Raw genomic sequence first — 16,516 nt, forward strand, 5'->3', positions numbered from 1 at the left:
CAAGCCAACCACTACATGATGGGGCAGGTAGATAGTGGAGTGGGGGGTACACATTCCAGACAAACTGTGGAAATCTGGGATCAGCAAAAGAATTCATCAGGCGTGTGCCTGGCAGGCTACATCCATCTGCAGAGAGGTGGGCCCCACGTGAAAACCCTGGCCGGCTGCCAAAAGGGCCGTTCTGCGGTCTGGGTCCCGCATTAGGTTGCGACACCGCGGTCATGTGCCGTGCAGACGCGCAGAAAGACACGCAGAAAGAAACACTCACCTCCCAGAAGCTCTCGCAGCTGCCTGCTTCTCTCAGGTCCCCGTTGGAAGACATGGTGGCGTTGCCCTTGCAGCACGGAATGGTGGCGGTTTTCTGTCAAACTGAAGGACCACGGGGCATGTGAAGAGGTTTTCCGTGTGAGAGTACAGTAACCCCTTCAGAACATTCGCTCACTCTACAAGGTAGGTATCCACAACCACTCAGCTTGGCAACCTACTTAGAAACTACCCATAAGTCCAGAAGCGTTCAACAATGTCCACAACACTGAAACATTTAAAAAATAACAAGTTCTTCCTAATGATTTTTTGGCATATCCATAAAATGCTATATTTTGTACATTATACAGCAGCTGAAAGCACAAAGTCAAGAACAAGAAATAGCTGGCTCACATTACGCAAACCCTTCAGAATGCCAAGTAGTCTACACAGCACAAACCACTGAAGACCAAGCCAACACAGCAGTCAAAACATTTAAACATTAGCACATAGCAAGCTTTTTAATCAATCGGTCTTCAAGCATAAAAGTCGACACAGGCTTTCCTCAGTAGAGCCGGGCTTCTGCCCTGTCTGTGCAGTAACGGTCCAGTAATCCAGTAATCCTGTATCAGCAAGCGAGAGAGTACAGCAGGTCTCACCTCTGTGCCTGTCTTAGTCTGTGAGAGGATTCTGAACTGGGAGAGACAGTTTTAACTGCCTGGGTGGGGCTGTATGGGTTGGGCAGCATGACTGGGGCGCTAAAGATAATGATGTTCAGCCATCTAGTCCACCCACACTAGCCTCAGATGAAAAACGCTGCATTAATTGTGAGTCAATCAAATTCTCTTGCCTTCGTTCATCCGTCACCTGTCAATGACTCCCCTTCAAAAATCCCCCTACCCTGTATTTGTATGCTCAAAATAGTACCGATTTCAACTAGTCTTATTCTTAGCCAAGAGGACATGCATACCAATTAATTTCAGTAAATACATGACTCAGGAATCCAAATGCATATTTTAATATACTGTAGCGAAGAAACCAAATGAACTCATCATACTATTAACTTTTCACATAGCTGCGTGCCCCATGATAGTAGTCTCATACAATTAATTGTTTATAAATGAAGCAAAATAATTACTTCTGTGTTTGGATGTAGGAATGTTAAAAGGTTTTTTTGGAAGCCTTAAGAACCCGAATGGACTATTTTTCAACATAGCAAGTCTGTGGCCAAGAAGAAAGCCGGTGAACCTTGAACAGATTTCCCCTTCCCCTCCGCATTCTGTTCCGCTCCTTGCCCTCGCTCCCAATTGTACACAGAGGAGCCAAGGTCACCCTCCTTCCTCTCGCCGACAACAACAGCTTTGGAAGAAAGGACAAATGTTTCCTTGTTCATCTTCAGGACTGCTGGGTTTAAAAAATGGGTTTGAAAACCGCCCCTTCCTTGTTGCTTTGCTTTTGGATGGGGACGAAACCTTAGGAACACGACTGGTTAAGAGCGATGATTTGAAACCCCAAGGTTCAGCTGCACACCTCTGTCAGAGCCAGAGCCAGAATTAGATTCGGCTCATGATGAAATGGCATAAGCAGTTTGTTTATATTTGCGCATAGCAGCTGACGACGGGTTAGAAATCCCCACACTGACCCCTCCCCTAGTGAATGATACCTTCACTGCAGGTCGGCAATGGGGAGAAGGTTGAATGCCCAACAGAAGGTTTGCCAAGAACACAAACACAAACATTCCTCCTAAATGTCCTAACTGAATGGAGGTTTGAGTTTGAGAAGGGGCGGGGGTGTTTGTAGCAGTGGAAAGTACACCAACGAAAGAGGCATTTCCCACATCCATGCTGAAAGGGCAAGAGCCATGAGAGGCTCACTTGAACAGAGCCTGCTAATTGAAAAGTGAATACCTTTGAACCAGCCTGAAATTAGGTTAGGGTGAGAGAGGTGCCCAGGCAAAGTAACTTGAATCCCCCCCCTGCAAATCCAGAACTGAAAACAAAGCATGTGGCAGGAGTTTGTGGCTAAATGCGTCTCCACTGGGGCTGTATATCATCGTCCAATGACATCGAGAGGGAGAGAGAGAGAGAGCGCAAGAGGGAGAGAGAGCTGAAATGTCACGCTCCAATCCCAAAATTGCTTAAGCCCCTAAAAATACAGTTGGAGAGAGAACTCCAATGTACTCGATACACGATGGCTCCTTTCAAAGAGCACATCCTAAAGATTTGAGCAGCTGCCATTTTAAAACTGTACAGCAAAGCTTCCTTGGATGAGGTCCTTAAATTGCATTCACAATAGTGAAATCTCGAGCTCTTCAACAGAAAAATACGGAAGCCTGGGTGCTCAACGTTGCTTTCCGCTTCAGAGCAAAATCGGACATAGCATGGTACAGCCGGCCATTTTATGCATTCAGCAACAGCTATCTCTCTGCGTCCCCCCATGCCAAATCAGAGCTGGCACACTTACTTAAAACTGCCGCCAATCTATTAACACAGACTCCAAGGCATCTACTGTTCCAAAGATGTATAAAATTAACATGGATACATGGGGTGCGCATTGCATATTTTATTTAAGTGTTCAGAAGGATGAGTCAGCATTATTTTGGAGAAAACAGGGGACAGCTGGGGAGAAATGGGATAAATTAGGTCTCTACCATATAACAAGTATTTATCCATCTAGGACTGTCTGCATAAGCTTAAATAGGTGAACTCATTGAAACGGCGAGTTTCCCATTTTAGATGTCAGTTTCTCTTCCGTTGAGGACTACATGGCTAGTACAACTATTGTTAGCGAGCGAGCAACAAGCCAAACCAAATAAATGGTTAACAGTGGGAGACAGTAAGTGGCATGAAGGACAATAGGACAAATGCGCTGGCCAGGAGAACTGTAATCACAGGTTTACTGTTTGGAATCAGTTTTCAGATTAAACTGGTACATTACAGTAATGAATGATATATCCATTCCATATGTAATGACTTGCATGTCTCTCTCATAGTTACATCAAACTAAAGAAATGGATCAATATGCATGACAACAAAAAGAAAGAATACACATGCACACCCAAATAAATAACGTACATTTTATTTTTTTTAAACAAAAACAGGTTGGAGGTTGTCTTCAGGAAATTATTTCTGAATGTGAATACAAACATAAGCCTCTGGTTTATATTGCGTGTAATATCAAATCCCTTTCTAAAAAGTTACCTGCTTAATCACTACAGACAACTAAGCATCACAATGACTAGGATAAATCTTACCATATAGGAACAGAGGTTTACAATTGATTTTCCTTGCAGGTATTTTGGGCAATTATGCATAATAAAAGAAATCTCCCTTGTGATAGGAAAAAAAACAGCAATGTAAAGGTAGGAGTATCCATCTTGGTAATGTACATGACACCATCTTCAAGAAGTCATCTCTACACCCAAAGATCCAAAATAAATCAGGGTGGAGCCAGTAGGACAGGTCAGTAATTAAATGGTTGTTCATACAGCAAAAGCCAACGAGATCGAAGTGGTTTGTGGGAAATTACAGAGACATGTAGTCAGGCAAGAACAGCCTGTCCTGGGGGTGAAGGAAAGCCTCCGTCAGACTGAGTGGAAGAGTGGCACATGCCCACTCTCACACCCAGCAGCTGGAGGGGTGAACAACCGTTCAACCTTTAAAGATTAAAGATTATCGCTGCTTCTTCAATTGCTTTACCAGGGTCCATTTTTGATGGATTCTTGATGGAATGCTACAGAAGTAGCATTTGAAAGGAATTAGAATCTCCTTCACATTAAAGGCATAATACTGCCCCAAAGCAGCTTACACGTGCAGCGGCCATGTCATTAAACCGTTTGTGGGAGACGCAAATGCTGATGGTAACGCACAGCTGAAAAAAAAAACTAAGTAAATAATTGACAAAATGTTTGTGAAATATACTGCAATAAGCTTTTTTTTAATGTTACCAAATAATAGACTTTCAAATAAAGATTTATTTCAAAGTCAAAGGCAGGAAAGGTCAGGTCTCAAAATTAAAATCAGTACATTCGTTTAAGGTAGCCTTATGGCGACCCTTCAATCCCCGTTTAGCCGTCTACAAGTATAGATAATGCATATGTGGCATTAGTAGGTGATAAGCATCAGGTAAAACAGAAGATAGTGCCACTCTACATATGGCCTTCAGAAGTGGATCGCACAGATCCATGGATTGTTCTTGGATTGACTCCATGGTTCTGGGATTGGCACCATGGATCCTCATGACAGATGACTCCATGAAAATAATCTCTGAAAAAACAGCTAATCCAGCGAGGCCACGCCACAGTGTTCAGACTGGAAAAAGATCCCATACTCCAGTGGAATATGGGAACGCAGTATTGACAATATCTGAGAGTGACAAGGCGACCCTTTTCTACCGTTTTTGATGATGACTGAGGTTGTATTGTGCCACGCTGTTGTATTGTTGTATTGATCTTACATCATATTATCTTGTAATAAAACCTTTACAAAATATAGCACTTGCTAACAGAAGGCATACCTCTATTTTGTAACCACACACAAGACTTCCACACTTGAGTTGTGTCTCAGGATAGACGGGCAGAGGGTAAGCGGGCCAGCTGAAATGTAGGGCCATTAAATGGGGGGCAGCCTGTAGCCTAGTGGTTAAGGTTCCTGGAAGGTTAGCGATCCAAGCCCCGGTGTAGCCACAGTAAGATCCACGGAGCTGTTGGGCCCTTGAGCAACCTTAACCCCACATTGCCCCAGGAGGGGGTTGTCCCCTGCTTTAGTCTAATCAACTATATGTTGCTTTGAATAAAATAAATTATTACTATTAACCAGAGGTTGTGCCTCAGGTTTGGGAGTTGCACACTGAGGCAGAGAGATCAGAATAAGAGTGATTATACCTCCGCAAACCCATTCAGCTTCTCCCAGAACCCTCTTAACTAATGCGACAGCCCAGCCCTAAAATACGAAAATGGAAAGATGTTCAAATTGGCAGAGCAAACGCATGAGAAACACATACTCCATGAAAGAGAAACCAGTATAAGCTTTTGGACACTCAAAAGCCAAGGTGTAGGGAGACCACAAAACGTGAGGAAAGCCCTCAAAGTCCAAAAGCAAAACACAACTCATGGAAAGGACTCCTGTTGCTAAGGGGAAACGGGTAGAGCAGTCACTGACTTTATTTTAGCTAGAGGCTTAAAGTGCATGACTGTTGATCGAGTTGTTGAAAGACATTTCCCAGGACAGACAAACTGAAATGAAACACAAGGCCCTCTGGGAGGAGGGGGGGGGAGGTCTGTTTTGGAGACCTCAATCCAAAATCCTGGGCTGGTCATGGGCCATTGGCACGGACGTTCCCAATCAGAGATGGAAACTTGTGCTCACCGGGCGCTCGACTGTACACAACATGGCTGGGAACAGGATACCGAACAGAAGTCGCATTCGAAAGGCATTACCGGAGCATTAGCCGCTGTCAGATGTGGCTTTGTGGACACAGCTTGCAGCATGTGGAATTGGGTCTACACGCAAATGCACAAGCCCTGCCCGGAGCCTCTCACCAGCGGGGGCGAATCAGAGAGCAACCCACAGCAGCCAACCAGCACGAGCCTTCTTTCTGACAGACGTAAACCTGGGCGGGCTATCAGGAGGCAAAAATGAAGAGCGAGCCGGAGAACAGATGGAGGACTCACGCCCATCTCTCCGTGTTGCGGCTCAGGTAGGAGGAGCCAAGAGCTTGCAGAGGCTTAGCTGGAAACTCGCCGTCATTAATCTTATTAATGAAAAGGAGACCAGTGGAACTCCACAGAGATTATCACTGCCGGTGCAGTGCCAGCTTTTATACTGTCTTCTGGAAATTATTTCCCCATGTCAGCAAGAAATGTACTGTGGAAATAAACATTATCTAATATTTTTCCAACCATAGTGATGGAAACAAATAGATTTTTTTTTAGATTTTTTTTTTTTTTTTAATGTTTCTCAAACTCAAGAGCTATTTTCGAGCACTGAATGTCTTAAGGACATGCATTTATATACAGCAGTCTGATGGGAGGGAGAAAAAATTCCAGAAAGAAAGCCAAAATATTCCAGTCATTGTCTGGGTATATTAAGACTGCAGCTGCTGTTACAGTTTTGATCTGTGGCAAGCAATCCAAAGATGGTTACTGTCCTGCCCAAGAGTCTACTTAATACTGAATCTAATGACTATGAGACTACGACCTCTGTCTGGTCCAGACAAGCTTTTCCCCCACAACTTTCTCACCAAGGGTAACTTGGTTTTTCAGTACCATCCCTTCAGACCAACAGAAGTATCTATGATACTTTATTAAAATGGTAAACACATTCACTTGTGAGGAAATGTTTCCTAGAGTCAATTATCTTATTCTGGTGTTACATTTAAGTTGAGGAGAACATGCTGCCATTTGATGCATTTAACACATCAGTGATTAGACAGGATTTTTCCAGGATAAGAGACGACACAGGGCATGGTTAGGGATAAATAACAGTTACTTAACCATGCGGTGGATTAGACATTCAATACAATTCTGGACAACAAGTCATTGCTGAAACTTGAGAACTGGTTTGCAACACATGTACAGTAAGACAACAACAAAGCAAAAGCAGTACAGACCCCCGTTTTAGCATCAAACAACTTAACAGGCAAACTCACCCCTCTTGCAGTGAAAAGTATGAAAGATGCAGGAGTTCCTGTAGGGGAAATCCGCTGTTCTGCAGCCCTGAAAGAGGCCAGAGAGGATTTTAAAACTGAGTTGAAGGACAGGGAGGCTCAACAACAAAGCAGTTCCACTCGTGGTCAACCGAATGACGGGCAAAGGAGGTAGCACGTTAATATACACAGAGTGGTCCAGAGGTGACAGATTCCAAATCGGACAGTGAAATGCCACAAGTAGCAGACTTGGAAAATCCATCAGGAGGCAGTGGAAAAACTATGCAGCACACTACGAGAAAATGCCCCTCTGGGGCAATCGAACGCCTAAAATAAATGCCTGAGAGACGTAATCAGCAAAAGAATGCAAAAGGTGAATGTTATCGTTTCAGTTCAAGGCAGTCAATGCTGTTCCTCCAGATAGAGGGGGCAGCACATGATACTTCTTTTAAGCTCAGTTGTCATTTCACATAGCTATCCCACAATTCCCCATTCAGCCCATTTCACATTGACTCTTAAATGATGGAAACCAGTCAGTGAACTGCAAGGGTGGGGGACTGGTGGCGTAATACAAGCATGTATTATCTAAAACCCCAGTAACACTTTCACGGAGGAATGTACACATTTAGAGATTATCTCTAAAGCAAGTTCCCACTCCCCTCATTGTCAAACACACAAGTCGAGTGATATCACCTAGAGTAAAATCAAACATTTCAGCCCTATGGCAGGTTCAGACATACAGCTCCATGCTGTTTACCCAGCAACACTTCAGTAGTCAGAGTCAGGAAAACATACATGTAAATGGAGACATTTCTGGCCCCTCCCTAGCAATTCAGCCTTTTGTAATGGGCCTTCAGCAGCCATCAAAAGTTGCAGTATAACAATTGCCGTCATTCCGGCTGGAGTAAGACGGGCTCGAGTGGGCCAGGATTCCAGCTAGTGCTCCTGTATAACTCTGTGTGACTGGTGGTGTGGAAAACAGTCAGCGGCTCAACCACAACTGCACACACTTCAGCTACAGTGCTGCCAGGGCAGATGTGGGTGGGATGGCGGCAATGTGAAAGTGTAATATAATCGGCAACTCCGATTCAAACCCACCAGCATTCCCCGTTTCAAAAAAGGAGAGTCCATAGGGTGGTTTACCAGTTCTGACCTCATTCTGAAAATACAGTATGACAGGTCTACCACCAGGCCCAGCAACAGTCCTCCATTGTGACATGTGACTTGGTCCCAGGCAGATGAATAGTTTTAGCCTGCAACTCTAGCAAGTGGTGGATTATTTTGTGGCGCTGTCCAGTTAACAAGCTGTTGGCCTACATAAGTAAGCAAGACTGACGCTGACCACGACAGACCAGAGGAACTTGAAAGAACTGAAAGGCACAGACTCCAGTAACTTGAGCAGACAGACACATTCCCCTGATCACCCCTCGCTTTGCCAGCTGCAGTTCAGCTCCATAATGATTTGGACAAAGGCATGTTTTTAATCGGAGTTTGGCTCTGTACGCAATTTTAGATCAAACAATTAACATCCCTGGTGTAAAATCCAGCTATGCCAGCTTGACCGGCTTGAAAAGTGAGCCGGTCTAAATTAAGCTGGTCGAGCCGGTTGACTAGCAACCAGCCATTTCAAAACCTAGCTTGAGCTGTTTTTCAGCAGGGATGTGGTTAAAGTACACACTCAGCTTTCATGTAAGTGTATTATATTCTGGTTTCACCATTTACAATTTACAACACTTTTTATACATAACCCCCCCCATTTCGGGACAGCATCATTTTTGGTGGGACATTAATTAATGTCATGAAAATGAAAGTAGTCATGTTTAGTAGCCTACCTTATCATATATCCTTTGCATGCAATGACTGCGGTCTGTGACCCACACACGAGTACTGTTTCTGTTAATGCTCTGCCAGGCCTGTATTGTAGCCATCTTCAGCTCCTGCTTGTTTTAGGAGCTAGCTGCATTAAGTTCGTTGGGATAAATGTTTTGGAAATGTAGTTTTTGGCAATTAAAAAACTCCATTGTCTCGCTGTATGATCGTGCAGTCTAATGAGCATGTAGCCATATACTTGTACGTGAACAGCGAGATGCTTCTGTACATTTAAGAATTCTTCTTAAATTCATGAGCAGTTACATCAATGAAAGCAACTGAGGCAGCACCAGTGGCAGCCATACAGGCCCAAACCATATCACCATCACGACCATGTTTCATAGATTCACTTCACTTTGTGAAGTCTTCTGTTGACAATAGTCACATCCACTACTGCATATTGAAGTGCGTTTCTGGTCTGTCGGACAGGCATTCGTTTTGTTTTTTCTTTATTATGGTGAGAATTCTTCAGTCATCAACAGCAGAGCTCTTCCTTTCCTCATAAGCCCCTCTGCGATGACCGAGTTCATCAGTGCACTCTTAATAATGTTCCAAACAGTTGACTTTGGTAAGCCTAAGGTTTGGCCTTTTTGTATTTATTATTATTTCTCAGCCTCACAATGGCTTCCTTGACTTGCATTGGCACAACTCTGGTCCACATGTTGACAAACGCCAATAACAGACTCCAAAGGCAATCAAAAGCCTAGAATCAATGCAGTAGTCATTTTGTTTATCCTGTGAAATACCAGCCAATTTCTTTGGTCCAAGGTTTACTCCAAGCTCAACAGCATGGTTTTGTTCACATATCACTGGTGCATCATTCTGGGAAATGGCCATTTAGCTCCCAGGCTGTACAGGAGACCCAACTCAAAATTTATTCCACAAGATGAATAACATTTAAAAAGTAAGAGTGCCTTCACCGTGAGTTACAAAGCAAGCATACAGATGTAACTTCCATTAAATTAAATACAGAAACTACAAAAAACCAAACATAGGGCCAAGTGTCAACTATCCTGGGATCAGCAACATCAGAGTAGCCCATGTAAACTGCTATACTGGGACAGTGAAGCATTAACCAATCACAGTCACATCACTGGACTTCAAGTTCTCAGCCCAGCTCAAATTATGAAACCCCAGCAAGAAGGGCTGCTACTAATATTTACTTTTGGAACAGATAGTATTACTATCATAATTTACCTATTGAATATAATTGATGCCTGTAAATGTATATATATATATATATATATATATATATATATATATATATATATATATATATATATATATAGTTTAAATATATATATAGTTTAAATCTAAGAATTGAACAATTACATAATATTAATGAAGTGTGGCAATGCACAGCTGCATTCCCATGTCACTTTAAACGAACCAAACCTATCATTACGGCAGGTATACATTGACTCCAAAAATCTAGTACTGGACCCCCTTTCGCCTCCAGAACAGCCTGAATCCATTACAGCATGGATTCAGCAAAGTCCTGGAAACATTCCACAGGGATTTTGGTACACGCTGACTCGAAAGCATCACACAGTTCCGGCAGATTTTTCAGCCACACATTCACACGTTGCACACCTCCCATTCCACCTCATCCCAAAGGCACTCCGTTGGATTGAGATCTGGTGACTGTGCAGGCCACTGGAGCAAACTGAAGTCACCGCAATGTTTGTCATGACCTTTCAATTATAAGGTTCCATCTGCGTCCTGAGATACTAGATACTAAAGTGAATGGCCTCATTATTTTTCATACTTTTAAAAAGTATGATTGTGTAAAACCTCATGCATACATCTAGTGTGCTAAAAACAAATATTTATGACAAACTCATTTGTATAAGAAATGTCAGTTAGAACCTCAATTCTGAGGTCTCGTTGTGCGATTGGAGTGGAACCCAGCATGCTCTTCTGCCGCTGAAGCCCGTCCGCTTCAGTGTGATGCTTTGTGCATTTCAGCCCTCCTGCACACCAGCATAGTAAACAGCTGTTATTTGAGCATTCGTGGCCTTTCTGCTAGTAATGGGTTCTCATTCTACCCTGACTTCTCCCATTAAGTAGGTGTATTTGCCCACAGAGCTGCCATTCACTGGATGTTTTCCATTAATCTCTGTAAACTCTCAAGACGGTCACGCATGAGGATCCGAGGAGGGCAGCCGTTTCTGGAGATGCTGGAACCGCCAATCATACCACAGCCAAAGTCGCTAAGATCACAGGTCTTACCCATTCCAATGTTTGGTCAAGCAACAACTAAACCTCTTGACTATGTCTGCAGTCTTTATACATCAAGCTGCAGCCACATTGCCGTTTGGAGGAGCAGGCCAAGTGTTCATGAGCACATGTACCTAATAAAGTGGGCACCGAGTATACTACCATTCTGTGGTTCTGATACTGCCATCCTATTTATATGAACAGGCTCAACAGACCATCAACATCAGCACATCCACAATAGCCTACCCTAAGCTGACCAAAATGTGGATTAAACTGGAAACTACAAAAGGCCTGTTTGGGCTGCCAACACCAGAGTAATGCCAGGCAAATGTGTGAACGTGATAACTAATGGCAACGTTATCAGCTGTATATCACGCAGCTTTTTCAACTTATTTCTGTTGTTATTCAAAAAGATCTTTATGAATACAAAAATAATAGACTGTTGGCTAAACAAGCAGGAATAATATATTGAAAAAAAGATATGGTCATAAATATTGACATTGATGCAACGTAATCAATCAATGCTGCAAAGCTGTCAATGAACTGCAGCAGCCCTACCTGCAAGGAATCTACAGTACTTCATGAGAACACCATCCTTTATCTAAATATTTAACCCAAGTTTTATGATAGAGAAAGGCCAGTTCGAACCGCAAACATTCAGTCACACCATAGCAGATACAACATCCAAATCTACAGTTCCTACATTAGAATACCGGGCTCAGGTCAAAAGAAAAATATGAATGATTCAAAGAATGATCACAGGCAATTCTGAAAATTAACTGTGACTTTCAAAACAGCCTGATTTGATCAAATATTGAACCAGGTAGAATATATTAAGAAATAAAACACCAGATTTCATCACTGCTTCTCAACATCAAACAACCAAGACTCACATTTCATCCTGATAACACTGCAAGACACCAGTGATGCCATGATAATGGGAAAGGGCTTTCACGTCCTCAGGAAAAATATAAACAGACCATTTCACAGTCCAACACAAGGAGAAAATGAGACTGCCACCTGCAGGAACACCCAAATCCCCAAAGTGCACTTCAGCTTCCAAGACCTTCTCTATACCCCTCCCCAAATTCTGGCATGGAGCTTCTGTGATGCAGCTAGCTCAGTCAAAGAGCTCACTGTTCAGTCTGTCCACGGAGCTCAATATTCTCAGCTCATGAAAGCTCGGGGTCTCTCCAATCCCCAGCTTTGCCTGGAACAAAGGACCTTTTGTTCCACACCCGGTTTCTTTCAATCACCGCACAAAACAGAAAAAGAGGCACATAACGTTTCCTCACCCCCGGAAAAAGGCCTGATTTTCAAGTGCGTTTTGCAAGTTAGAGGATGCCCCAGAATCTAGAATTTGCTGGCAGTAGCGTATACAGTTTCATCTCAATGGTGAACCGGTTTTTAATCCTCAGATGAAAAAAAGAAAAAGAAAAAGAGGAATATTGTGTGCTGAAGGTCAGTTTCCCCAAGAGTGCTCCCTCATAAAACCAGAATGGGTGGTTCAAAGTATATCAAATTGCACAGAACAAATCTGGATTATGAGACAAAACAGTTTTGCAGGGGAATTAGACCTGGACTACAAGCTTGTACTAAAAAATTAACACGGGAAAGATTTTAATACTACTTTGACAGCATTGGTAGGCATTAGACAGGGTGAATTAGCATAATAAAGAGGGTTTGGTCTGCATATTCCCATAAGAAAATGAAGTGGCTTCATGCTAATTGCTGGATGAATGAATGGCTTGCAGCAAAATCCCCCATTGAACACCCAAACGCTTTTCACATCTGACAGTTTCAATTACTCTGCCAAATTTCAATGCTGAAGAGGGGACAGCACAGAAAGGTCTCAGTTACAGAGCAAGGAGACTCATTGAAGCTTGATACTGTACTACTGTATGCGGTGACCTCAAAATGACAAAGTCCACACCAGGGTTGTGGCCTAGAATGAGAGAATACAACATACTAAGTCATATTTCTTGTTTTTTTAATTCCATAAATTGTTAATTTTGCTCGAACAAACCTTTGCCATATTTGGTTGGAATAAACTGCAGAACACAGAAATAGACAACCCCAGGAAGTCACATCTGACCACTTCACATTCCTCTTGACAGCAATATAAAATGCTGAGACAGGGCATTCTTATGTTGCTTTCTGTCTTTGGGAGATAACGTGATGAGATGAAAAAACACCAACAAACTTAAAGAGCCGTATGATAATGGAGCCATCGAAGAGGTCTTTGTGGGCATGGTGAAAACATCAATTGTACAATGTGAATCAGTCATTTTGGCAAGCAAAGGCACCATCATCCCTCTTTGTAATACAGTTCTCTCTCACTGGTGACCAATGGAAACACCATTGTTGTACCCCATGATTAATGAACAATGAAACATTAATCTCTAAAAACAGGTAGTTTCAATTATATAAAATGACAGCTACAGTTCAAAATCTATTAGTGAGCACACACGCACGCACACACACACACACACACACACAAGTTGTTACAGGGCAGCTTCCAGAACGAGGAGCCGATTTCCAGAAGCCGCTTTGACCTGCTCTTTAGCCGTAGTTCTTTATGCATCTGGAGCAGCAATAGGAAAACAAACAAAGTACAAGTTGTAGCAACCGTTTCCATATTCTACACAAATAATGCTAAAAAAATAACAACACTACCGATGTTGTCACATTACAGAAGAACAGTTAATTCTGTGGCATCACAACTGCGGGTCCTTTTCATAAAGTAGCCACACAGTAACTAAAATGCATCAAGTTCAATACCATCGTCAGAACTCAAACTCAAACAAACGTTACATTTACATTAACACAAACACAAATAATGCATGACGGGATAAGGAGCCGACAGACGAAACTTCGGAATGGACATAGCCTGTAGCCGATATGCTAACTGGCATATGGCATAGCTGTAGCCTATACAATAAACCGCTATGCTTTTGACTAACAAGGAGAAAGGGCATACATATGGTTAGTATACGTCATAGTGTTAAGTAGCGTAGAAAATGTAATGTATAAATGCCTTTCCACCAAGTTCACAAATTAAACTGGATGTTGTATATGTTCTGTGCGTTTCGCCTCCCGTGAAGATTTGGAGACTCGGTCACAGCTTGCGGTTATTTTGAATACACGCACGCACGCACGCGCAGCTACTGCATCGTGATTCCACAATTAGGCTACTTGTTAAAAATCATAGCCTATATAACGACAAAATAGCACAGAAAGGCTTAAGTTGGCACACAGTTAAACACTTGATCTGCTTAAAACAGCAATTCACAAAATCTTTTAAGTGTCCTCATAATCACTGGCAAAAGGAGCCGAGATGGAGCAGCGCCAGATAGCCCGCGTGAAAAAGAAGTTAACTGGTCCTTCAGTTCAGCACCATCTTTCCCATAATTCAAATACATAGCTTTTGCAATGTATGCACTCTAAGTAACGAAGCAAAACTCTATTTTAAGCACAAGTTATAGCATATTACGGAACAACACAAAAGCTAAGTCAATAGCCTACTCTGACGTTCCCACTTGTAGCCTACTTGCAGTAATCTATCCAAAGAAAAAAAACATTTTTCTACGAGGTGACAATTTTGGCCAGTTTTAACAGCCTACCCCTTTCGCCTATAATGCAGTCTGCTTTTATAGCCTAACGCTGGAACACAAAGAACCGCCATGGAGTCGTGTGCATATTTTCCGTTGGCCACAATTTGTTGTGGACGTAGGTTAATTACTATGGAAGCGAGAAACTTCCCATACAGACCGATGCAATATAGATATATAACATCGTTAACTGTGTACGGACAGTTACAAAACACTGTACCAAAAACGTAGGCTAACCATTGATTACATCCGTTAAACGCCGTGGCATATGGAAGAAAACGTGCTTACCTGTTGCAGCTTAAGGGATAGGGTAGAAATTCCGCGCGTAGTCTACAAACAATCAGTTATTCCAACAAGACAATTTCTACTGCATCCCCTAGTTAAAAAGCGGTTATGAATAAAGAAATGTTTATCAATCGTCCGTCTGGCTTTCTGTTGAGGTGTCCTATACACTCCAAAAAAGGTGATCGAATCAAAGTTAGTATGCTGTTATCGCTGGACCGAACAGACACCTCCCTGCCATTGCTAGGAAACGGAGTGTTCCGGCTTCTTAAATTGGTGAAGATGAAGGCAGGCAGTGTAACGCGTAAATTCTGCCGAACAGATAAAATGTAAACAAACACGCCTTGTTGTACTTTTTCATCTAGCCTATGAACACGTACACAGACAACATTTTTAGACCGGAGAGCTTTGTCGTTGTAATTAGATGCTGTGACCCAGCACAATATCCATTGATCCAATTACAACAGTTAACCCTTCAAGTACTGAGTTAGTGAGGACGGCTGCATTATAACGGCAAGACTCAATCATTTGTTTACTGTCAAATTCGCCTTTGTATGATCAGTCAATCAATCAAGCAATCGTCTAGTTCCATATTAATCGTGCCTCTGTTATATAGATAATGTCCGAACCACACTTGCATTCAAAACACGAAAATCGCCAGCCACGTCATTTCGCCGTTCTGGGACCAATATACATGAAACATCTTTTGGTAAGGCAAACACGCTATTCGAATGAATACTGAAAATCTCATTAAATCCGTTAGGTAGTTTGTATTAAAAAGATGAGTGAACATTTTATCATTTTGGTAAGACTTTATTTCTCTCTTCTACAAATTTGTTACAGCGTTGTACAGTTTCTCACAGTACACATCCTACTTTTAAACGGACTAGTGTCATTTGCAAAAAGCCATTTTCATGTGGTAGGGTTGTTATTTAAAATTGATATTTTCTAAAACAAGGCGCCATTGAAAATTAACAGTGAAAGTTCGCTCGTCTGTTAGCCAGTGACTCTATAGTGTAAGGCATGATGCAACTGCAAGCCACGCGACACATGGAACATATGATTATACATTGCCAGAGCCATATGGAGCCAAAATGGCAGAACGGCAAATTAGCGTGATGTCACAACAGCAAAGAATTTAAAGGTACAATAGGTAATTTCGACCAACACTAGGCTGTGGGAAAAAAGTGTAGTATTTGCCAACATCTTTATGTCATCCTAATAAAGCATTTGAATAAAATAAAATAAAAACAATAGGTAATTTTCGGCCAATAGAGGAATTGAAACAACAGACAACCTCTAACAGAGCCTGCCGTCTTTTCGTAGTGTTCTTGTAAGAAAATGTTAGCCGAATAGTTGACTTGAGATGTTGACTTTGGTGTGCTACACAGCACTATAGTTTTCACTTTAGCTAACCAACTATATTGTGAGCAAGCATGCTATTTGGCTGTGTAACTAGCTGGATATAGAACTAAGATATGATAGATATGATAAACGCAACTGCAACTTACAGTTTGAGAGAAATAAAGGTTTACGGACGATTGAACAGGTAAAGACAAAAGGAACGTGTAGCTGCCCAAATTGCACTCCAGACAAGCGATCACTGAAACTATACTACTAGTGATTACTAGTTAGCTTGCAATCGC

The 16,516-nt window shown here is 42.2% G+C and overlaps 1 protein-coding gene across 5 annotated transcripts in view; it reads right to left on the reverse strand.

Annotated features, from left to right (window-relative positions):
• Positions 1-15,167, reverse strand: part of pacsin3 (protein kinase C and casein kinase substrate in neurons 3) — a 28,449-nt gene extending 13,282 nt beyond the window's left edge. Inside the window, exons 1-3 of one of the 5 annotated variants that reach the window (XM_061244688.1) lie at positions 14,877-15,167; positions 6,892-6,958; positions 269-369 (exon numbers count right to left, since the gene is read on the reverse strand). In XM_061244688.1, coding sequence (XP_061100672.1) covers positions 269-322 — 54 coding nt within the window. In that variant the 5' untranslated portion in view covers positions 323-369; positions 6,892-6,958; positions 14,877-15,167. Of the gene's footprint in view, positions 1-268; positions 370-902; positions 1,019-1,381; positions 1,405-1,491; positions 1,682-6,891; positions 6,959-14,876 lie in introns of those variants that run through there. The other 4 variants (XM_061244692.1, XM_061244690.1, XM_061244691.1 and 1 more) reach the window with 4 other exon arrangements.
• Between the last annotated feature and the right edge of the window lie 1,349 nt (positions 15,168-16,516).

The sequence above is a fragment of the Conger conger genome, chromosome 6 (genome assembly GCF_963514075.1).
Source record: "Conger conger chromosome 6, fConCon1.1, whole genome shotgun sequence".
NCBI classification, from domain to species: Eukaryota; Metazoa; Chordata; class Actinopteri; order Anguilliformes; family Congridae; genus Conger; species Conger conger.